The sequence below is a fragment of the Caretta caretta genome, chromosome 23 (assembly GCF_965140235.1).
Source record: "Caretta caretta isolate rCarCar2 chromosome 23, rCarCar1.hap1, whole genome shotgun sequence".
NCBI classification, from domain to species: domain Eukaryota; kingdom Metazoa; phylum Chordata; order Testudines; family Cheloniidae; genus Caretta; species Caretta caretta.
In genome coordinates this window covers 14,737,251-14,761,041 of record NC_134228.1, presented here as the reverse complement: position 1 = coordinate 14,761,041, position 23,791 = coordinate 14,737,251, and the positions used below count along the sequence as shown (strand labels likewise).

Sequence of the window (23,791 nt, the reverse complement as noted above, 5' to 3'; positions counted from 1 at the left end):
GGGGAAAAAAATAAAAGCCATGTTCTGTGTAGGTGTATTGTCTCGGAGACGGGTTGTGAGATGCGGTGTTACAATGGGAGCTCACCCGTGCGTCTGGCGGGGGAAAGACATATATCCAGGGGCTGAAGAATCAGCTGTAAATCTAATACACAGACACACAGCAGGGCTCAGCCACTGCGGCCAGGACACACGGACACACGCACCAAATTTAGCAATGATTTCCGTGGACACCTGTGTGAATAGTGTGTATGCGAAAAGCTGTTGTGTTTCATTGTACCTGAGAGGTCGCTGTCTAATTAAGGGAAATCTCTAAAAATTATAAATCTGTAATAATTATTCTGCATAGTGGATAAAGGGTAGATAATCATTTGTCCGTACTGGGTTAATATTAGATGATGTGGGTTGTGTATAGAGAGATTTCTATATTCTCTTCTCTTCTATTTATATTTATTACTATAGGGTAGGTAATTATCTATACATGGAAATATTCACACATAACTAGGAATCTTATAAATTACTATCTGTAAGTGTATATATGAATTTAATATACATTCACCTTTGTACAGGCATATACACAAATAGCTGTGAGTACTGTATTACAATCAAAAATACATGTGTATATTTCCGTTGATAGCTATGAATAATGTCATCTTAATAGATATTAGCTATATGTGTATATGAATATCATATAATGTTCATAGGTATTATATGTAGAGAGAGACACAAAAATATACACCTCTATCTATCAGGGCTGTCAAACAATTACAAAAATTAATCGCGATTCACTGCAGTTTTAATCAATAAGAGAATACCATTTGAAATTGATTATAAATATTTTTGGATGTTTTCTATGTTTTCAAATACACTGATTTCAATTACAACACAGAATACAAAGTGTACCGGGCTCACTTTATAGGATTATTTTTTATTACAAATATTTGCACTGTAATAAAGAAACAAACGAACTAGTGTTTTTCAGTTCACCCCATACAAGTACCGTCATGCAATCTCTTTATGGTGAAAGTGCAACTTACAAATGTCGATTTTTTTTTTGTTACACAACTGCACTCAAAAACAAAACAATGCAAAACTTCAGAGCCTACAAGTCCACTCAGTCCTACTTCTCGTTCAGCCAGTCGCTCAGACAAACCAGAGATAATGCTGCCCGCTTCTTATTTACAACGTCACCTGAAAGTGAGAACAGGCGTTCGCATGGCACTTTCGTAGCCGGCATCGCAAGGTATTTACGTGCCAGATCTGCTAAACATTCGTGTGCCCCTTCATGCTTCGGCCACCGCTCCAGAGGACAAGCGTCCATGCTGGTGATAGGTTCTGCTCGATAATGATCCAAAGCAGAGCAGACCGACGCAAGTTCATTTTCATCATCTGAGTCACATGCCACCAGCAGAAGGTTGATTTTCTTTTTTGGTGGTTTGGTTCTGTAGTTTCCACAGCACAGCTTTGCCATTTTAAGACTTCTGAAAGCATGTGCCACACCTCGTCACTCTCAGATTTGGGATGGCACTTCAGATTCTTAAACCTTGGGTCATGTGCTGTATCTAGCTTTAGAAATCTCACACTGCTGCCTTCTTTGCATTTTGTCAACTCTGCCGTGACAGTGTTCTTAAAACAAACAACATGTGCTGGGTCACCGTCCGAGACTGCTAGAACATGAAATATAGGGCAGAATGCGGGTAAAACAGAGCGGGAGACCTACAATTCTCCCCCAAGGAGGGCAGTCACACATTTAATAGATGCATTCTTTTTTTAAACAAGTGTCACCAGCATGGACGCTTGTCCTCTGGAACGGTGGCCGAAGCATGAAGGGGCACACGAATGTTTAGCAGATCTGGCACGTAAATACCTTGCGATGCCGGCTACAAAAGTGCCATGCGAACGCCTGTTCTCACTTTCAGGTGACGTTGTAAATAAGAAGCGGGCAGCATTATCTCTGGTTTGTCTGAGCGACTGGCTGAACGAGAAGTAGGACTGAGTGGACTTGTAGGCTCTGAAGTTTTGCATTGTTTTGTTTTTGAGTGCAGTTGTGTAACAAAAAAAAAATCGACATTTGTAAGTTGCACTTTCACCATAAAGAGATTGCATGACGGTACTTGTATGGGGTGAACTGAAAAACACTAGTTCGTTTGTTTCTTTATTACAGTGCAAATATTTGTAATAAAAAATAATCCTATAAAGTGAGCCCGGTACACTTTGTATTCTGTGTTGTAATTGAAATCAGTGTATTTGAAAACATAGAAAACATCCAAAAATATTTATAATCAGTTTCAAGTGGTATTCTAGTGCTGTTTAACAGTGCGATTAAAACTGCGATTAATCGCAATTAATATTTTTTAAAGCGATTAATTTTTTTCAGTTAATCGCATGAATTAACTGCAATTAAATGACAGTCCTATCTATCTGTCCTCATCCACCCCATCCACCCCCTCTATCTATCTATCTATCCATCTATCTATCCATCCCCGTCCACCACATCTATCTATCTATCCATCCCCATCCACCACATCTATCTATCTATCCATCTATCTATCCATCCCCGTCCACCACATCTATCTATCTATCCATCTATCTATCTATCTATCTATCTATCCATCCCTGTCCACCACATCTATCTATCTATCTATCTATCTATCTATCTATCTATCTATCTATCCCCATCCTCTCTCTCTCTCTCTCTCTCTCTCTATCCCCATCCACTCCATCTCTCTCTCTCTATCTATCCCCATCCACTCTATCTATCTCTCTCTCTCTATCTATCCCCATCCACTCTATCTATCTATCTATCTATCCCCATCCACTCCATCTATCTATCTATCCCCATCCACTCCATCTATCTATCTATCCCCATCCACTCCATCTATCTATCTATCTATCCCCATCCACTCTATCTATCTATCTATCTATCCATCTATCTATCCATCCCCATCCACTCCATCTATCTATCTATCCATCCCCATCCACTCCATCTATCTATCTATCCCCATCCACTCCATCTCTCTATCTATCTATCCCCATCCACTCCATCCATCTATCTATCTATCTATCTATCTATCTATCTATCTATCTATCTATCTATCTATCCATCCCCATCCACTCCATCTATCTATCTATCCATCCCCATCCACTCCATCTATCTATCTATCCCCATCCACTCCATCCATCTATCTATCCCCATCCACTCCATCCATCTATCTATCCCCATCTACTCCATCTTTCTATCTATCTATCCCCATGCACTCTATCTATCTATCTATCTATCTATCTATCTATCTATCTATCTATCTATCTATCTATCTATCTATCCCCATCCACTCCATCTATCTATCTATCCCCATCCACTCCATCTATCTATCTATCCCCATCTACTCCATCTTTCTATCTATCTATCTATCTATCTATCTATCTATCCCCATCCACTCTATCTATCTATCCATCCCCATCCACTCTATCTATCTATCTATCTATCTATCCCCATCCACTCCATCCATCTATCTATCCCCATCTACTCCATCTTTCTATCTATCTATCCCCATGCACTCTATCTATCTATCTATCCCCATCCACTCCATCTATCTATCTATCTATCCCCATCTACTCCATCTTTCTATCTATCTATCTATCCATCCCCATCTACTCCATCTTTCTATCTATCTATCTATCTATCCCCATCTACTCCATCTATCTATCTATCTATCTATCTATCTATCTATCTATCTATCTATCTATCATAGAATCATAGGACTGGAAGGGACATCGAGAGGTGACCTGGTCCAGTCCCCTCACTCAAGGCAGGACTAGGTATTATCTAGACCATCCCTGACAAGGTAGGAAGTTTTTCCTAATGTCCAACCTAAACCCCCCGGCTGCAATTTAAGCCCATCGCTTCTTGTCCTGTCCTCAGAGGTTAAGAAGAACGATTCTTCTTCCTCCTCCTTGTAACTAAACAAACCCCAGTTTTTTCAATCTCCCCTCATAGCTCATGTTTTCTAGACCTTTCCTCATGTTTGTTGCTCATCTCTGGACTTTCTCCAGTTTGTCCACATCCTTCCTGAAATGTGGCACCCAAACTGAACACAATCCTCCAGTTGAGGCCTAACCAGCGCGGGGTAGAGCGGAAGAGTCCCTTCTCGTGTCTTGCTTACAACACTCCTCCTAATCCAGCCCAGAAGGAGGTTCGCTTTCTTTGCAACCGCGTCACACTGTTGACTCATATTTAGCTTGTGACCCACTCTGACCCCCAGATCCCTTTCCGCGGTGCTCCTTCCTAGGCGGTCATTTCCCATTGTGTGTGTGCGGCTGATTGTTCCTTCCGAAGTGTTGTACTTTGCATTTGTCCTTATTGAATTTCATCCTATCTACTTCCGACCATTTCTCCAGTTTGTCCAGATCATTTTGAATTTTAATCCTCTGCTCCAAAGCACTTGCAACCCCTCCCAGCTTGGTATCGTCCGCAGACTTTATCAGTGTGCTCTCTATGCCATTATCTAAATCACTGATAAAGATATTGAACAGAACCGGATCCAGAACTGATCCCTGCGGGACCCCACTTGTTATGCCCTTCCAGCATGACTGTGAACCACTGATAACTCTCGGGGAACCGTTTTCCAACTAGTTTTTCACCCTCCTTACAGGAGCTCCATCTAGGTTGTATTTCCCTCATTTGTTTATCTATCTATCCCCATACACGTCTTTCTTTCTTTCTTTCTTTCTTTCTTTCTTTCTTTCTTTCTTTCTTTCTTTCTTTCTTTCTTAAAACGTTAGCTGTGGGTGTATCTGAGTATAATATGATATAATATGAGTAGCTATATTCCCAACTTTATAATACGAGTTTACACAAGAATATAAAAAGCTATTAATATAATATTAATTATTAATAACTTACTAGCTATATGGGTATCCATGAGTATCACTATATTATTAGATGTGTGTATATATATAAGAATATACATGTATCTATTAATATAATATGATATCATTAATATTAGCTGTAACAATATCGATGAGTATCATAATAATCTTAGGTATTTATAGATGTGTATACACACAATGCGTGATGTATGTCTGTACTGCAATATAGTAGCTATCAGTGTATATCTAGTCATATAATATTCATATATATTCTCATAATATAATAACATGTTAATATGACGTATATTAGCCATATGTGGGTGTCTAGGAATATAATATTTTGAGATACACAAGAATAGACCCATATCTAGGCATAGATGTTAATGATGTTACATTAATAACATTACTTGTTACTCAATTATATTTGATCTTTTATAATATATTCCTAGATATGGGTCTATTCTTGTGTGTATATCCCTATTAGATTATATTCATAGCTATACACATATAGCTAATGTATAATATTATAGTACAATATAATTAGTATCCATGCTTGGATGTGTGGTATCTAGGAACATAATATGCTACAATATATATTGTAGTCTATAAATTCCGTGGTTCTTTCCCTTTTTTCATGTGCTTTGGGGTCTACAGGATCACCTGTATTGCTCTTAACCGGCTCCTAACACTTGCAGCTCTGTGTTAGGATAATCTACTCTAACCCAATCTCATGCTTCAGGGCTGAAGCCAGGCACCTGGAGGGGTCAGGAAGGATTTCTCCCCCCACTTCCCCCCTACCTGCCACCTTCCTCTGAAGTATTTGGGGTTGGTCAAAGCTGGAGCCAGGATACTGGCCAGTGGTGCTCTGAGCTAGCAAGGGGGTAGATCATCTGGTCACATCTCAATTGAATACCTGTCGCGGCAGGGGCCATGGGCATGGGTGAGGTCTCGGTTTCCCCTGTTCTTAAGAGTTTAGTTTCCTGAGCACTGAAAAGCTTTACTCTAACTGAAGATACAAGGTGGGCAAGGAAATATCTTCTATTGGACCAACTTCTGTTGGGGAGAGAGACAAGCTTTCGAGTTTACGCGACGGAGCTCTTCTTTAGGTTTTTAAGTGAAGTCTTTGGGCTCAGAACATGGGTGACTAGATGGAATTCTCTGGGCTGTGACTCAGGAAGTCAGACTAGATGATCTAAAGAGCTCTTAAACACTAGGAAACTATCATATTCATAAACACATGTAAATAAATAGCCTGTAATCATATATTTAGAAATAGACACATATAGCTCCTATATTACATTATATCCCTAGATATGTGTAGATCTAGGACTATAATATAATACGTAATATAATTAATACGAATTCCTAGTTGTATTTGTAGATCTAGAAATGTAATAGTCACAGATTTCTGTATATAGCTGTGTCCACATTAGATTATATTCTTAGATCTACACATACCTACCAGGATTATATAATACGCACCAGTATTTTCGTAGATCTAGGAACTCAGTACAATAGATTTCTGTGTATATTTCTGTAGCTATTGAATCTGTAAAATGTACGTCTGTATGTCCGGCTGTGAAATCTATCTCTATACTGGAGAGATCTCTGAAATATATAATATAGAGCTATGAAATCTATGATGTTCCCAGCTATATGGGTATGTGTCTGTAAAGATTTCTGTATATTTCTTAGACAGTGATGAAATCTATAATTAACCTAGGAAGAATCAGATTGTTGGGCATAAATGTAGATTTCACCCTATACACATAAACCAATGGGGAAAAAATTCTGTTGGTGATCATCGAAATTGGCAGATAGGCGAAGTAAGAAACTTGCTTATGAGAGTTCCCCTTGTGGATATTTTGATGTTCGATATTGATGAGTTTTAATGGTTTCAAAGCTTTAACTGTTTGCATCTCAACACCTGCTGCCGTTCAATAATTATTTATCTGGCTCCTTCCTTGCCTGACCTTCCCCGCAACCATGAAATTTTAAATTGATACAAATTGGGGGGGGGGAGGGGAGACGCTTAAAAATAAACAAGATGATTCCTCAAATTTGGAAAAAAGACATCCTGCCACACCTAGCTATAATATTCTTGGCTATAAATATATATGTCCGCATGGAGCTATGGAATCTGATTTATTCCTGGCTACACATGCACCTTTCTCTCTCTAGCGGTGACATCGGTATGTGTGGCTGGACATGTATATTTGTGCACACGGCTGTGAAATCCCTAAGATTCCCTGCTATACGTGTCTGTTTCTATAGGGGGCTGTGCAAATAATGTGCAATCCTTGGACAGATGTACACGTTCATTCCCCCTCACTTCTGTTGTGTATTAACACACTCACTCTTTAGCAATCCACAAACAATTCGCTCCCAAAAGCGGAGCAGGTTGCTAAGTAACTGCCGAGTTTCTATACCTATTACTTGTACAAACCTGAGGACTTCAATGCAAGAGAATTAATAGCTGTGGATATTACCGGTTATACGCTGTCTCCTGAACAAGCAGCCCACCCTCTGCTCTAACTGCTACATCCCACTCCTGTACCAGAGCCAGGAGAGAGCCCAGGAGTCCGGGCTCCCAGGGCCCCAGCTCTAACCATTAGGCCCCACTCCCCTCCCAGAGCCAGGGAGAGAACACAGGAGTCCGGGCTCCCAGCCCCCGCCCCCGCTGCTGTAACCCACGAGACCCCACTCCCCTCAGGTACTCTTTGCAGGCTGGGCTGCGCAGGTTGGTTTGTTATTGTAGGGTCTCCAGCTAGGGGGAAAGAAGCTACAGGCGAGGAGAAAAACTTTAGTGAGTCAAACCCCCTCCAGGGAGTAGGGCATTTTCTGCGGCTAGCACTGCCCTCTAGTGGCCATTTTCATCTCTGCAGTTGGAATTTTCACAGAGCAGGGGAGAGAACCCAGGAGTCCTGGCTCCCAGCCCTGCCTGCTCTAACCACTAGACCCAACTCCCCTCCCACAACCCGGGAGAGAACCCAGGAGTCCGGGAACCCTCCCCCGGCAGCAGGCTCAGAGGTCTGCAGAATGCATTATCCTTGCTAGTGGCCTCCCTTCCTGTTGACTCTAATGGTTAGGGAGAGGCTGGGAGCCAGGACTCCTGGGTTCTCTCCCTCGCTCTGGGAGGGGAGCGGGGCTGGTGGTTAGAGCAGGGGGGGCGGCTGGGAGCCAGGACGCCTGGGTTCTGTCCCCCGGCTCTGGGAGGGGAGCGGGGTCTGGCGGCCAGGGCAGGGTCCCTCCCCTTGCGCACCAGGAAGAAGGATTTTTCCCAGCCCTCACAGGGTTAACCCCCCCTCCCCGCCCCCTTTGGGTGCCCCACGGAGCTCGGGTTTCCGATCAGCTGATGGCAGCGCGGTGACACCCTTCCCCTTGGGCGCTGCTGGGGCGCCCTGCCCGGACCCACGGCCCAGCTCCCTCCCGCCGGGGGGCGGGGTGTCTGTGCGCCAGGGCAGAGGGAGCCCCCCAGGCTCCCACCAACCCGGGGATCGGGGGCAGGAGAAGCCAGGAGGCGGCGATGGACTTTGCCCCCGGAAGCCCGTGAGTGGAGAAGGCGGCTGTGCTGGAGTCTGGCAGAGGGGGTGGCCTGGGGGGCGCAGGGTGACGGGCCATGGGGGGCCAGCAGGGGGCGCTGTGGGGCGGGGGCGCTCTCCCCTGGCAGGCAGGGCCGGGCACTGGGGGGCGGTGGGGAGTGGGGCAGGGGGCTGGGCAGAGGGTGCTCTCCCCTGGCAGACGGGGCCGGGCACTCGGGGGGCGGTGGAGAGTGGGGCAGGGGGCTGGGCAGGGGGTGCTCTCCCCTGGCAGACGGGGCCGGGCACTCGGGGGGCGGTGGGGAGTGGGGCAGGGGGCTGTGCAGGGGGTGCTGTCTCCTGGGCGGGGAGCTTCTGTCTTTGGTGCCATGAATTATAGCAGTGACTCAGTTTCCCACTAGACTCTGAATTTATCTCCCCCCCCCCCCCCGGAACTGATTCCTGTAGCTTCATGAGCAGAAACTTTCCGTAAATATTGACATGGATGTTTTTATAAAGAGGAAATAAATATGCACTTCATGTGTTTGCTTCCATTCCCAGCTGTGGGATCTAGTGGTTCGAGCAGGGGGCTGGGAGTCCGGACTCCTGGGTTCTCTCCCCGGCTCTGTGAGGGGAGTGGGGTCTAGTGGTTAGAGCAGCGGGGACCTGGGAGAAAGGGGGGTTGTCTCGGGTGCAGAGCTGGTTGCTGTCCCAGGCTGGGGTGTGGGGGCAAGGGCGCGGTGGGTGTCTCTGGGTCTCATGGCCTCGGTGGCTGGTCGTGGAGTCGGTCGTTGGCGTCTGGTGCCGCTCTTTGGGGTCCTGGTGGCAGCAGGGGGAAGTCGTCAGAGCCCTTTGCCAGTGGCCCCCCCTTTGTGACCGAATCTCCTGGCTTCCCACCTGCTGGCTCGCAGGGGATCCAGTTCTCTCCTGCTTGCTAGATCCCTCTGGATCCCTGTACCGCCGAGCCCTCTGCATCCTTCCCACCCGCCCCCTTGATCCCCTCTGGAAACCTCTCCAGATCCCAAAGGATCCCTCCACCCCCACCAGATCCCCCTCTCCTGTCCCGGCCACGAAGCTTTCTTCTCCGGCTCCCCCAACGGACGGCGGGCGGGGTGCTGGCCGGTGCCCCCTTCCCTGCGGCGTCCACGGTCCTGGCCTTCTCATGCAGGCCCCTCTCTCTCTCCGGGGCTCGCTGGCCCGGTGGGAGCCAAACCCAGCGCCCTGCACTGTCTGCCTGCCCGTCCCAGCCATCAGGTCTCTCTCTGTGCCCCTGTGACGCTGTGGGGGCCCCTGTGGGCCTTCTCCCCATGGCTCCGTGGCCCGGCGGGGCTTGCTCCATACGTGGCTCTGTGGCCCGGCTCCAGCTTCTCTCTCTCTGGACCTGTGATCTCCTTGCCGGTGCTGCTGTGGCTCGTCCCAGGGGGCTCAGCCTGGTCCTCTCCGTGGCCTGTTCTGTGGCCTGGTCCAGCCTGTCTCTCTCCGTGGCCCCGTGTCTCTCCGTGCCGTGGTGTCCTGACAGGCCCTGCCCAAGCCCCTGGTTGTGTGTCTCTGCGTGGCTGCTCTCCGCGTCCGGCTCTGGCACGGGGGGCTCTGCTCCCCCTCTCGCTGGGCCGGGGTCTCTGTGTGGTCCGTGCTGTCCTGCTCCTCCTTGACTTGGTGTTTTTTCTTCTCTTCCCCCCTTTTGTCTGTCGTTCGCTCTCCCCCTCTGGCCCCCTCCTGCTCTGTCTCATTGCCTGTCCCCGCGTGCCCCCCCCGGTGGTCTCCCGATCACTGTCTATCCACCCCATCCACCCCCTCTATCTATCTATCTATCTATCCATCCCCATCCACCCCCTCTATCTATCTATCTATCTATCTATCTATCTATCTATCCCCATCCACCCCCTCTATCTATCTATCTATCTATCTATCTATCTATCTATCTATCTATCTATCTATCCCCATCCACCCCCTCTATCTATCTATCTATCTATCTATCTATGCTGTCCCCATCCAACTCTTGTGTGTCCCTCTCCCCCATTCACACCCCTCTCCCCGATTCACACCCCTCCCCATTCACACCCCTCCCCCTAGCCTCCCCTCCCCGTTGCTGTCTCTCTGCTGCCCTCTATAGGTCCTCCGCGTCTCCCACTCTGCACCAGTACTGCTGTCCTGCTCAATCGCTCCTCCACTCGCAGCTAGCCCCCCCCGCCCGGCAGGCAGAGTGCAGGTAAGACAGCCAGCCCCCCCCACTCACCCCCGGCCCAGCACATCCACTTCGGCCCCCCCCGCCCGACCGCCCCGGCACCTGCAGCTCCACGGCTTCCTCTCAGCCATACACCCAGCCTCTGCCCGGACTCCTGGGTTCTCTCCCCAGCGCAGGGAAGGGACTGGGGTCTAGTGGTTAGAGCAGGGAGGCTGGGAGCCAGGACGCCTGGGTTCTCTCCCCAGCGCAGGGAAGGGACTGGGGACTAGTGGTTAGAGCAGGGAGGCTGGGAGCCAGAACGCTTGGGTTCTCTCCCCAGCGCAGGGAAGGGACTGGGGACTAGTGGTTAGAGCAGGGAGGCTGGGAGCCAGAACGCCTGGGTTCTCTCCCCAGCGCAGGGAAGGGACTGGGGTCTAGTGGTTAGAGCAGGGAGGCTGGGAGCCCGGACGCCTGGGTTCTCTCCCTGGCTCTGGGAGGGGAGTGGGGTCTAGTGGTTAGAGAAGGAAGGCTGGGAGCCCGGATGCCTGGGTTCTCTCCCTGGCTCTGGGAGGTGAGTGGGGACTAGTGTCTAGTTCCCCTCTCCCTTTGCACCTCTCCTCCCTCCAGTCGTGTCTCACACTCCTGCCATCCTGCGCCCCCACACTGCTCCCCTGGGGAAGGGGAGGGGTATGGTGCCCCCTCCCCCAATGGGGGCGTGTTCTGTCGTGAGTGCTCTGGGTCTAACCTGTCTGTCTGTCCCTGTCTCTCTGTCTCCCCCCCCCGACCCCCCCAGGGATGATTTGGAGGGCGAGGACATCCATCAGTTCTGCTGCCCCGCCTCGGAGTGCAGCAGCCCGTCCTCTAGATAACCTGGAGGGGGCGCTGCTGAGACCTCCCCGCCGTGCTCTCCTGCAGCCCCCACGGCTTCACCCTCCCCGCCCGCCCCAGCGCCCGGGGTAAGGAGGGCTGGGGCCATTCCAGAGACGCAAACGCCCCCCGCCTTCCACCTAGCTAGAGCCAGCCAACTACTCCCCCACTTCTGTTTGACTCTTCACCCCCCACATTGCCTTACACCTTTCACCTCCAGCTGCTCTGACGTGACCTTTAGCTCCAAGAGTTTGATTTGACCTTTAACCCCCCCAGACGTGGTCTTGGCCTTTGACCCTCCGTTTGTTGGCGCGACCTTTGGCCGTGAGACTTTTGTTTGACCCTCCTGCGTTGGGTTTGACCTTTAACTTCCTGATCTTGACCATTCCCGCTCGCAGCTAGGGTTGTGTTTGGGCATGGCGAGCCGGTCACTTGACCAGTCAACAGACTCAATTGGGCGGTCGATTTTCCGGTCAAACCGTGTCAATCGACCACTCCAGCGGTGTCCTGTGGTTGATCAATTGCCTGGCTCAGCAGTATCAGGTGGTTGGTCAATTGATGAGTCCAACAGCGTCAATTAATTGGTCAGGGGACTGGCCCAGCGATGTCAATTGGTCAAATACTGTCAGCTGGCCGGTCAAATAACGTGAACTGGTCGGTCAATTGTTCGGTCAAACGATGTCAGTTGGGCGGTCAGTTGACCACTTATTATTTGACCACGGTCAAATAGTGTCACGTGTTCCAGCCGGAGTGGCGGCCAACCTTTCTGAGCGCGCCACGGTGCGACTCTTTCATTTCGTAGCGCTTTCTTTCTTTGCGTTTCGCATTGTACTGAGTGACAATAACGCGTCTGAGGCACTTGTGCGTGTGGAATTCGGCATTTTACGGCTACGCTCAGCCTATGGAAGCCCATGAAGTCTGATGCTTTTTTGGTTACTCTTCTAATAAGTAAACACATCCAAATATTGGACCTTTTTTTGATGTTATTTGACTGGCCAATTGACTAATCGTTTTTTGAACGTTCAAAACCCCAAAGCTAGTTTTGTTTGACCTTTCACCCCAACATCGGCTGTGACCTTTAACCTCATGCTGCTTGGGCATGGCCATTGGCTGCAGCATGGGGTTGACCTCTAACTTCTACTACTTGGACTTGACCGTTACGCCCCCGGTGGCTTGATATGATCTTAAGAACCCTTCGCTTTTTGTGGCTTGACCTTGACCCCTATATTGAATTTGACCTTTAACCTCTTGCTGCTTTGACTTGAATGCTAGCACCAAGAGTTTTGTTTGACCTTTAGCCCCTTGTAGAATTAAACTTTGACCCTCGTTCAGTTGTGTTACCTTTAGCTCCTAGTTTACTTTGACCTTTAGTCCCCAAGTTGGGTTTGACCTTTAACCTTCTGTTGCTTTGACATGGGTTTTAACCCCATAGTGGCATTGACCTCTAACCCCGTTCCATTTGCTTACCCTTTGACCCCTTCATTGACCTTTAACGTCCTTCAGCTTTGTTGTGACCTACAACCCCAATGCTGAGGTGGATCTTTAACTGCTCACGCTTTTGACACGAGTAGCTTTGTTTGACTTTTAACCCCCACCATTGGGGTTTGACCTCTCACCTCCTGTATGGTTGGGCGGAGCTTAACCCCATAAATTCTGTTCGCTCCTTATCACTGCACATTGCGGGTCAACCTTTGGCCTTCTGTGGCTTTGAGATGTCACAAAATCTCATGCATTTTCCCGACCTTCGGCCCCCATTCGGGTTTGACCTTTGCCTTCGAGCAGCCTTGTGATGACCTGCAACTCTGTGACAATTGTTTGACCTTCGGCCCATTTGGGTTTGACTCTTGACCCCTTTCCATTTCATGGCTGCTGATCTTTGGCCTCTTATCACTTGTGTTTGACCTTTGACCCTGTGAGGCTTGTTTTTGCCTGTGGGCCCCAGCAATTTGAGATTGACCTTCGACATCTTTAATATTGACCTTTAACCCCATAGGCTTGACTTTCAATCTCTGACTTTCAAGCTCCGCCCCCTCCCTCCCTGTCTACTTGATTTGACCTTGAAATGCCAGCAGGCCCCAGTTTGGGATTGGACCTTTGACTTCTGTCTACATTAATGACTCAGAATCCAGCCCTGTCCCCGTTGCAGTCAGGGAGTGATTTGGGATTGACCCCAGCGGGCTGAGATTAGAACCCAGCCCCTTCCCCATTGCAGTCAGGGTTTGACTCTGGATTGACCCCAGCAGGGTGAGATCAGAATCCAGCCCTGTCCCTGTTGCCGTCAGGGAATGACTCTGGATTGACCCCCGCGAGCTGGATCAGAATCCGGCTCTGTCCCCGTTGCAGTCAGGAGTGACTCCAGATTTGCTCTGGATTGACCCTGGTGGGCTGAGATCAGAATCCAGCCTTGTCCCCGTTGCAGTTGGGGGAAGACTCCAGATTGGCCCCGGGGGGCTGAGACCCGGCTCAGCAGCTGCTTTCGACTCCCTTGCGTCTCTGGAACGGACCCCGATGCCTCCGCCGCCCCCCCCCCAGCCCCACTCTCCCAATTGCAGTTTACACATTTTTCTATGCAGAAGCAGAAGCCTTAACTCCCAGCCCCCCCGCGACGCCCCCCTGCAGGAGGACAGCGATGGAGCTGCAGAAACCAGCCCGCCCGCCCCACCCCCAAAAATCTGGACAACCCCCCCTATGCTTCTACGGGGCTTCCGCCCCCCCCCCTTCATCATGGCCATGCCCTGAAACAAACGAACCTTTGAACGCTATAACGCTCCCGCCTGCCTCTCTGGATCTGTTTTCTGGATTTTGCTCCGCCCTCCGCCCTCCCCGTCTGGACTTGGTGCGGCCTCCTCATTTGCTTCGTACCTGCCCGAGGGCACTGGGATCGCAGGCTCGGGGAGTGCGTGTGCGTGCAGAGGATGGGAAACCTGGATCCCGGACCTGCCCCCCAGCCCCGCTCTTCAGGGCCTTGGACTGTGCCTCCCGCGGCGGGATTGGACGGGGCCGTGCTCATGCCGATGGGCGTCTGGAACTTTGTGTGTGTGTGGGGGGGGCGGGTGTGCACGGATCCGTGCGAAGCGGGTGTCTCTGGCACCTGTCCACCAAGCAGCCTGGATCCCCCCCCTGGGACCTGCAAATTGGAGGGGGGGGGGGTTCCCCAGGGTGGGGGCGGGGGCATGTGCAAAATGGGTGGCTTGCGCTGACCTGCCTGGCGCTGGGCGTGCAAAATGAATGTGACTTGGCGTGCAAAAGGGGGGTGCCTGACACTGCTCCCTCCCCCCGGCAGTCGTGCACAAGCCCACGTGCCATTTGCATGGAATGGTTGAGCGATCGATGTGCAAAAGGCTGGATGCTAATTGCCCCTGTGTGGGTGGGTGGAACAAATGTGATTTGCACATAGCTGATGACCAAAATGGGTGTGGGGGGGAATTGGCACACACCTCCCAAGCAGCAGGTGTGCAAAGTGAGTGTGTCTTGGTCTAATCTGCTGCTTAGCCAGGGTGCTAAATTATTGAGGCTGGTGTGCAAAGCAGGGGGGATTTGTGCTAATCTCCCAGCGCAGTGGAGGTGCAAAATGGAGGTAACTTGCACAGATTCCCCCCATTCTGGGTGTGCAAAACAAGTGTGCATTGCGCCGATCGACCGTGCAATGTGCAAAATGAGTGTGACTTGCACTGAATTCTCAGTCGGTCATCTTTCAAAATGGGTGTAATTTGCACTAATTTGTTGGGTCATCAGTTTGCAAAGCCGGGAAGGGGGAGAGGTGCATATGTCCCCCTGCCGCCAGCGGGCAGGCCAAGTGTGATTTGCACAAATCTGCCGTGGTGCAAAATTGCACTGGTTTCCCGTGCAGGCGGTTGGGCGTACAAGGTGGGTGTGAGTTGTACTAATCTGGCGTGTCCCCGATGTGCTAAAGGAGTGCGGTTTACCCTGATTGCTAACGAGGCAGCAAAATGAGTGTCGTCCGCATGAATCAGCCGTGCAGCCACAGAGCCGGGGGGGGGCGGGATTTGCACGGCTTTCCCCAGTGGTGGTCGTGCAAAATGAGTGTGCCTCACCCCGATGCGCCACCACGGCTGGCGTGCCAAACACGAGGGCTCACGGCCGAGCTTGTTCGCACCGTGGGTTCTCCAACCCGGGCACAAGTAATTTGGGGGGAGGGCAGAGGGGAATGCACAGGGATATGGACATGGGTGTCCCCCCACTGCGCCCCCTCCTCCCCATCTGCCCCATAACCCATCCCCCCTGTAAATATAACCCCAGGGGTCTTTCTACCAGCTGCTGTATGTACTGTACGAAAGGACGCCAGCTTTGTCTGGCAGAGAACCATGTGGAATAAAAGGGACCATGCAACCTGTCGCAGATTCTGTACCCCCTCTGCGCCGGATACCCCCCGATCCTCCCACACGCCAGCCTGATGGATAACCCCAGCGTTCACCAGCTCAGCTGGACTTGGTCTGCTTTGGCTGGGAGAGCTGCAGTAGGGGGCGCTCTCCCCTGGCAGGCGGGGCCGGGCGCTGGGGGGCGCTGTGATGCGGGGCAGGGGGCTGGGCAGGGGGTGCTCTCCCCTTGCAGGCGGGGCCGGGCGCTGCGGGGCACCGTGGGGCAGGGGGCTCTCCCCAGGCAGGCGGGGCCGGGCGCTGGGGGATGCCGGGGGCTGGGGGGCACCTTAGCATGAGACCTGAGGAGGATGAGACTGTTTCTGCAAGAGCTGGGCGTGAACCCTGGTGTCCGGGTCAAAGCCCAGCTCCAGTGATTTCATTTGGCCTCCTAAATCCAGCTGCCCCCACCCCAGAGGTGGCTGCATCTCAGTGCCGGGCGAGCCATCCCCGGGCAGTGTTATATGAGGCTGTTCCCAGCTGCCCCCACCCCAGAGGTGGCTGCATCTCAGCGCCGGGCAAGCCGTCCTCGGGCACTGTTATATGAGGCTGTACCCTGCTGCCCCCACCCCAGAGGTGGCTGCATCTCAGCGCCGGGCGAGCCGTCCTCGGGCAGTGTTATATGAGGCTGTTCCCTGCTGCCCCCACCCCAGAGGTGGCTGCATCTCAGCACCGGGCGAGCCCTCCCCTGCGGCGTTCTGTGTGGCGGTTCCCCGGCTGCCCCGCCCCAGGGATCGGCAGGGGTTGAGTGGTGGATGAGGCCGACCCAGCTGGTTTGGCCAGGCCATGGGTGAAAAACACCCCTCTCTGGGGTGGGGACTGGGGGACAATTCTGGCCTCTAGCCCTGGGAAGAGCCGCGAGCAGCAGGAGGTGCAGTACTGAGCATGACCACCGGGTGGCAGCACCAGACCAGCTCGGCTATAGCGCGACTGTCCGCAATGGAACCAACCAGAGCCAGGACGCCTGGGTTCTCTCCCTGGCCCTGGGAGGGGAGTGGGGGCTGGTCGCCAGGACGCCTGGGTTCTCTCCCCAGCTCGCGGAGGGGGGGGGGTCCTTTGCTGCTGAGATGCAGGCACTGGCTGCCTGGTTGCTCCTAGCATTTGCACACTCACATACTGCCCCCTCCCGGTCACACTTCCCCTTTCCATGGCCCTCTCACACTGATGCACAAGTGCGGGGGAGGGGTTCCGCACTGAGCCCCCCCCGCCCACTGCTCCTGAGCATGGAGATGCCCCCAGCCCCTGCGCTGCCTCCCCCCCACTGTCCTGGTCACCCCTCCCTTTGTCTCCCACTTCCCACTGCCTGGATATAAAAAGCACCTTGTTGTTGCCAGGCAACTCCACTCCCCATTGCTTGGCAACAGGTGGCACGGAAATGGGGGGGGGGGGGAGAGACAGGCCCCTTCGCCTGCCCTGCGTGGGGTCGGGGGAGGATGGGGCATGGGATCTGTGCACTACCCCCCCCGTGCAAACTTGTGCCCAATCAGACAGCCACTTAGGTGCAATCCCTCCCCCCAGGGTGCATGGAAATTGAGCAGTGGCATGACCCCCCCACTCGGGTGTGCAAATCCCCCCTTGCACACTTCTAGGAGTGAGTCAGGGGCACCCAGATGCCTCTGAGCTGCCCAGGCAGTGCCCAGCCAGTAGTGTTTGCATCCTGCCTTTGCACTTTTAGCACACCCACTCACATCTATTTGCACACACCCATGCCCCTGCATTCACACTTTTCGCACACCCAGGCACAAGCATACACAGCCAATGGTATCAGCATGTGCGCGCACACACACTGGCCCGTGCACCTTTTGTACCTCCATGCACAGCCAATGGCATTTGCACACCTACACTTACACTTTTTGCACGCTCACAAGGGTGCCCAACCCATGCTATTTGCATGTCTACATTTACACTTGGTGCAGGCCCAGTATCCTTGCATGGGCGTTTGCCTGCCGCCACATTGGCTCACACCTTGTCTGCCTTGGCACACCTGCTCACAAGCGTATTTCCTGGGTTGGCTGGGCCCAGGGGTCCGATCTCGGGGAGCGTGGCGGGGCTGGGACGTCTAGGCCTTGTTCTGTAGCGTGGTGGGGACGCTTGCACTCCTCATCAGCCAGAGGGGAGGGGGGTGAGCTTGTGGGGGGGTGCACAGCCCCCCCGGCCCCACACCTTCTGGGTCAGGTGCACTAGTGGAAGTAGGGGTGGCTGGAGGAGCGGCTTTGGGGTACAACCCCCCCCCCCCGAAGACAGGGGCTTGAGAGGCAGGAGGCCTGGGTGCAGAGGATTCTGGGAGAGGCATGATGAGCAAAGGGTTCTGGGAGACAAGGGTGAACACAGAGGATTCTGGGAGAGGGACAGACACAGGCGAGGGTGCAAAGGATTGGGGGAGGCTGCTGTGAGCAGAGGATTCTGGGAGGCAGGGGAGCACAAAGGATTCTGGGAGAGGCGCGGGAACAAAGGATGCTGGGAGACTGGGCTGAGCACAAAGGATTCTGGGACATGCCGGTGTGCAAAGGATTGTGGGAGAGGCGGGAGCGCAGGGGATTCTGGGTCTCAGGACACCTGCCCGACGAGGAACATAGGGGCGGGAACTAGGGAACACGACCTGCTCCCAGCTAGGGGACGGGGGGAGGGGAATGGATGGGTGGGGGGGGGCATGAGGTAAAAAGTAAAAACTACTTCCAGCACGCCCCCCCATTAAAAGTGTTCCAGCACCGCTGACAGGGAGACAGCGTGACCCCTCCCTGGGCCGCCCCCGCCAGGCACAGGGAGTGGGGCAGGGGGCGCTCTCCCCTGGCAGCCGGGGCTGGGCACTGGGGGTGCCAGGGCAGGGCTGGGTGCGGTCGCCCGGCCGGGCAGAGCTGGGAAGGGGAAGTGGCTGGTCCAGCCCAGAAGCTGCAGCTGTCGGGGTTGGGGGATCCCAGGCGGAAATAATGTCCCGCACAGCCCAGGGCGCAGACACAGCCGGCAGCGCGGGGTGAGCTCCTGGGGTGGGGCCGGGGGCTGGGGGGGGCACTCAGGAAACAGGTGCTGGGGACGTTGTTACTGGCCACGGCTGTTGTGTCAGCGTTACAGGCAGCCAGGACGGCGACTGTCTGCCGCTATTTGGACCAGGGATTACAGGTGGCTCGGACAGCGACTGTTCTTATGTGGTGGGAGTTACAGGCAGATGGGATGGCCATCGTTGCTGGTCGGGGGTTACAGGCGGCCAGGAGAAGACTGTCACTATGTGGCAGTGGGGTTACAGGCAGACAGGATGGCGAGTGTTGCTATGTGGTCAGTGGTTACAAGTGGCCAGGGCAGGGACTGTTGCTTTTTGGTTGGGGGTTACAGCCAGTCGGGATGGCGACTGTTGCTATGTGGTCGGGGTTACAGGTGGCTGGGATGGTGACTGCCGCTAGTCGGAGGTTACAGGTGGCCAAGATGGGGACTGTCAGTATTTGGTTGGGGGTTACAGGCAGCCAGGACAGGGACTGTTGCTATTTGATTGGGGGTAACAGGCGGCTGGGATGGCGACTGTTGTGACGTGGTCGGGGGTTACATGCGGCCAGGGTTGGGGCACATACACACTGTGTTTTTCCATGAGATCTGCTCTAGTTCATACAGGGATGTATTTGGGCCCTGCCATGGCCCAGGTTAGACACGTCGTATGGGTCCCTTCTGGCCTGAGAAAACACACACACACACGCATGCGCTTGTCCCCTCCAGCAGGGGGTGCAGGGACACACACGGGCAGTCCCAGCCCTGGTCATGGCGCCACCACCCGGTTGTGCCAGGCGCTGCATGTACCCAGATCAACTCTCAATCTGCCTTTCACTACAGATTTTGGGGGGAGGCCCTGGCGGCACCAGGGGGACCCAGGACCAACCCGGCTGACTCCCCACTGGGAACCTCCCTGGGTGGCTACTGACTTCACAGGGCTGGGCTGGTAGCCTCAGGAGTGGAGTGGGGTCTGGTGGTTAGGGTGGGGGCTGGGAGCCAGGACTCCTGGGTTCTCCCCCCAACTCTGCGTTCCCCTCCCCAGGTCTGCTGGTGCCCCTCACTCCTGATCCGCAGCCCCCTGCTAGTCCCCACCCCACCCACTCCGCAAAGGTGCTGGAGCCCCAATATCTCTGTGATTGGAAGGTACCCCCCCCAGTCATAGCCTGGACGGGGTGCAATGGGGGGGGAGACTGGCAGCTGCTGTGGGAGGGGACTCTGGCTGGCTGTGCTATGTAGGGGCTGGCGGGGGGGGGGCGGTGCTGGAAGCTGTGGATTGGAGCCGCTGTGGAGTGGAGGAGACAGGGATGGGACCCAGGAGTCCTGGGTTCCAACCCCCGCCCCCCCAGCTCTGCCCACTAGACCCCACTCCGTTCCCAGGGGACACAGGAGTCCTGGCTCCCAGAGTCCCCCTCTTCTCTACCCACTAGACCCCACTCCCTTCCAGGGGACCCAGGAGTCCTGGCTTTCCCATCCCCTGTTGTGCCTGAGTTTATGACCTGGCTTCTGGCTTCTGGCTTGGGGGGGGGGGCGGATGCAGTAGGGGGAGGTCCCCCCCCGAGCTACCCTCCCCCAAGTCCCCGTCACTCCTTCAACCTCCCTGCCTTTGCGTCACCATGGCGATGGTACCCAGCCCTCCGTCCTCCAGGATCCATAGCAACCCGGCACCCCCCCCCCCCCCGCCTGTCCCCATAGCAACCGTATCCCTGGCCTGCTGGCCTCATCAATAATTCCCTAGCTGTATAGTTGTTGACCATTGTGTAGGGGTGGAGGGAGGGTGGTGAGCCAGCCGAGGGGCTGTTTGTGTGTCTCCAGGGGTGTCTGTGTAGACATGCGTGCGAGTGGGAGTAGTCGTGTGTGTCTGTGCATATGTGTGCGTTTGCGTATATGTCTGGGGAGGGTGCACGTGTGTTTGTGTGTACACGCGCGTGTATCCAGGTGTTGGTGTGTAGTCGTGTGTACACGCGTGTGTATCCAGGTGTTGGTGTGTATGTGACTGTGGTTGTGTGGGTACACATCTGTGTGGTCATGTTGGTGTTTGTGTGTCTTTGTGTGTGCGAAGGCCTGTGTGCGTGTGTACACGGGTGTCTGTGTACACATTGGGGTTTGCGTGTACAACCTTGTGAGTGTGATTGTGTGAGCTGGTGTGTGTGTACGTGAGCGTGCACCAGTGGGGATGCCCTGTCTCTGTGGGCGTGAACGCGCGTGTGGGGGTGTGCGTGGTTGTGTCCAGCACTCTGGGTGTGTCCCTGTCTCTCACTCCCCACCCCCCACCCTGCTGGCTGTGGGGGGAGCGATGACCGCAGACCGTCACGCAAGAAACACAGGGGGAGAGAACCCAGGCGTCCCAGCCCCCGCTGCTCTGACCCACCAGCCCCCCCGCCCTCGCAGAGCCGGGAGAGAACCCAGCCCCCCTGGCTCCCAGCCCCCCTGCTCTGACCCGCCAGGGCCCCCCCCCCCCAGAGCCGGGAGAGAACCCAGCCCCCCTGCTCTGACCCGCCAGGGCCCCCCCAGAGCCGGGAGAGAACCCAGGCGTCCTGGCTCCCAGCCCCCCTGCTCTGACCCGCCAGCCCCTCCCGCCCTCGCAGAGCCCGGAGAGAACCCAGGCGTCCTGGCTCCCAGCCCCCCCTGCTCTGACCCGCCAGCCCCTCCCGCCCTCGCAGAGCCCGGAGAGAACCCAGGCGTCCTGGCTCCCAGCCCCCGCGGCTCCCCTGCCAGGGGGATTCCCCGGCGGGGGGCTGCTGTCTGGGCTGGGGGCGGCCCCAAGTCCCGGCTCCGCCTCCCGGCTCCAGCCCAGCGCCGGGGATGGAGGCGCCGCGGCGCGGGCCGAGCTGCTCCGGGCCCCGGAGCCGCCGCTGAGCCCCGGGGACCCCGCCCCGGCCGGGCCCCGCCATGTGGTGCCTGCGGGGCGCGTCCGAGCGGCGCCGGGGGCAGATCCAGCGCAAACTGCTGCACTGGTGAGTGCGGGCCCCGGGCCCCCCCGGCTGAACCCCGCCCCCCGGATCCCCCCGGGCCCCCCCGGCTGAACCCCGCCCCCCGGATCGCCCCCGGGCCCCCCCGACTGAAACCCGCCCCCCGGATCCTCCCCGGCTGAACCCCGCCCCCCGGCTCCTCCCGGCTGAACCCCCCTGGGACCCCCGGCTGAACCCCGCCCCCCGGCTCCTCCCGGCTCCTCCCGGCTGAACCCCCCTGGGACCCCCGGCTGAACCCTGCCCCCCAGCTCCCCCCGGGCCCCCCCGGCTGAACCCCGCCCCCCGGATCCTCCCCGGCTGAACCCCGCCCCCCGGATCCCTCCGGGCCCCCTCGGCTGAACCCCCCCGGATCCCCCCCGGCTGAAACCCGCCCCCCGGATCCTCCCCGGCTGAACCCCGCCCCCCGGATCCCCCCGGGTCCCCCCGGCTGAACCCCCCCGGATCCCCCCCGGGTCCCCCCGGCTGAAACCCGCCCCCCGGATCCTCCCCGGCTGAACCCCGCCCCCCGGATCCCCCCGGATCCCCCCCGGCTGAACCCCCCCGGATCCCCCCGGGCCCCCCCGGCTGAACCCCGCCCCCCGGATCCTCCCCGGCTGAACCCCGCCCCCCGGCTCCTCCCGGCTCCTCCCGGCTGAACCCCCCTGGGACCCCCAGCTGAACCCTGCCCCCCAGCTCCCCCCGGGCCCCCCCGGCTGAACCCCGCCCCCTGGATCCCCCCCGGCTGCACCCCCCCGGCTGAACCCCCCCGGATCCCTCCGGGCCCCCCCGGCTGAACCCCGCCCCCCGGCTCCTCCCGGCTCCTCCCGGCTGAACCCCCCTGGGACCCCCGGCTGAACCCTGCCCCCCAGCTCCCCCCGGGCCCCCCCGGCTGAACCCCGCCCCCCGGATCCCCCCCGGCTGCACCCCCGTGGGCCCCCCGGGCCCCCCAGGCTGAACCCCCCCGGATCCCCCCGGCTGAACCCCGCCCCCCGGATCCCCCCGGCTGAACCCCGCCTGAACCCCGCCCCCCGGCTCCTCCCGGCTCCTCCCGGCTGAACCCCCCTGGGACCCCCGGCTGAACCCTGCCCCCCAGCTCCCCCCGGGCCCCCCCGGCTGAACCCTGCCCCCCGGATCCCCCCCGGCTGCACCCCCCTGGGCCCCCCGGGCCCCCCTGGCTGAACCCCAGCTCCCTCCGGATTCCCCCCAGCTGAACCCCCCGGGCCCCCCGGCTGGACCCTGCCCCCCAGCTCCCCCTGGATCCCCCCGGCTGAACCCCCCTGGGCCCCCTTGGGGCCCCCCAGCTGAACCCCGCCCCCCGGATCCCCCCTGGCTGAACCCCGCCCCCCAGCTCCCCCCGGATCCCCCCGGCTGAACCCCCTGGGCCCCCCCGGGCCCTCCCGGCTGAACCCTGTCCCCCGGTTCCCCCGGGCCCCCCTGGCTGAACCCCCCTGGGCCCCCCCGGCTCCCCCCCAGCTGAACCCCGTCCCCCGGTTCCCCCCGGCCCCCCCCGGCTGAACCCCCCTGGGCCCCCCCGGCTCCCCCCCGGCTGAACCCCGCCCCCCAGCTCCCCCCAGCTCCCCCCCGACTGAACCCTGCACTCCACCGGCTCCCCCCCTGGATGAACCCCCTCGGCTCCTCCCCAGCTGAACCCTGCCCCCCAGCTCCCCCCAGATCCCCCCTGACTGAACCCCCCCAGACCCACTGCCTGAAACCAGCCCCCAAGCCCTCCTGGATCCCCCCGGCTGAACCCTACTCCCCCGGTTCCCCCCAGATCCTCCCCGGCTGAAGTCCTCTCTGGACCCCCTGCCTGAAACCCGGCCCCCCCGGATCCCCCTGCCGGAAACCCTGTCCCCCGGGCCTCCCCGGCTCCCCCCAGTTAAACCCTGCCCCCCCGGATTCACCCAGCTAAACCCTGCCCCCCCAGCTCCCCCTGGCTGAAATCCGGCCCCCCCAATGAACCCCCACCCCCCGGATCCCCCCCAGCTGAACCCCACCTCCCGGCTCCCCCTGCCTGAAACCTGCAGCCCTGGATCCCCCCAGGCTGAACCCCGCCCCCCCGGACTCCCCTAACTAACC

General features: G+C 56.1%; 1 protein-coding gene across 4 annotated transcripts in view; it reads left to right on the top strand.

The window, feature by feature from the left end:
* IQSEC2 (IQ motif and Sec7 domain ArfGEF 2) overlaps positions 1 to 23,791 on the top strand; it is a 59,861-nt gene that overhangs the window by 15,295 nt on the left and 20,775 nt on the right. Inside the window, exon 1 of one of the 4 annotated variants that reach the window (XM_075122575.1) lies at positions 8,204 to 8,415. The exons of 2 other annotated variants lie outside the window; for them this stretch is intronic. In XM_075122575.1, the coding sequence (XP_074978676.1) occupies positions 8,393 to 8,415 (23 nt within the window). In that variant the 5' untranslated portion in view covers positions 8,204 to 8,392. Of the gene's footprint in view, positions 1 to 8,203; positions 8,416 to 21,617; positions 21,722 to 23,791 lie in introns of those variants that run through there. One more of the 4 variants, XM_075122574.1, reaches the window with a different exon arrangement.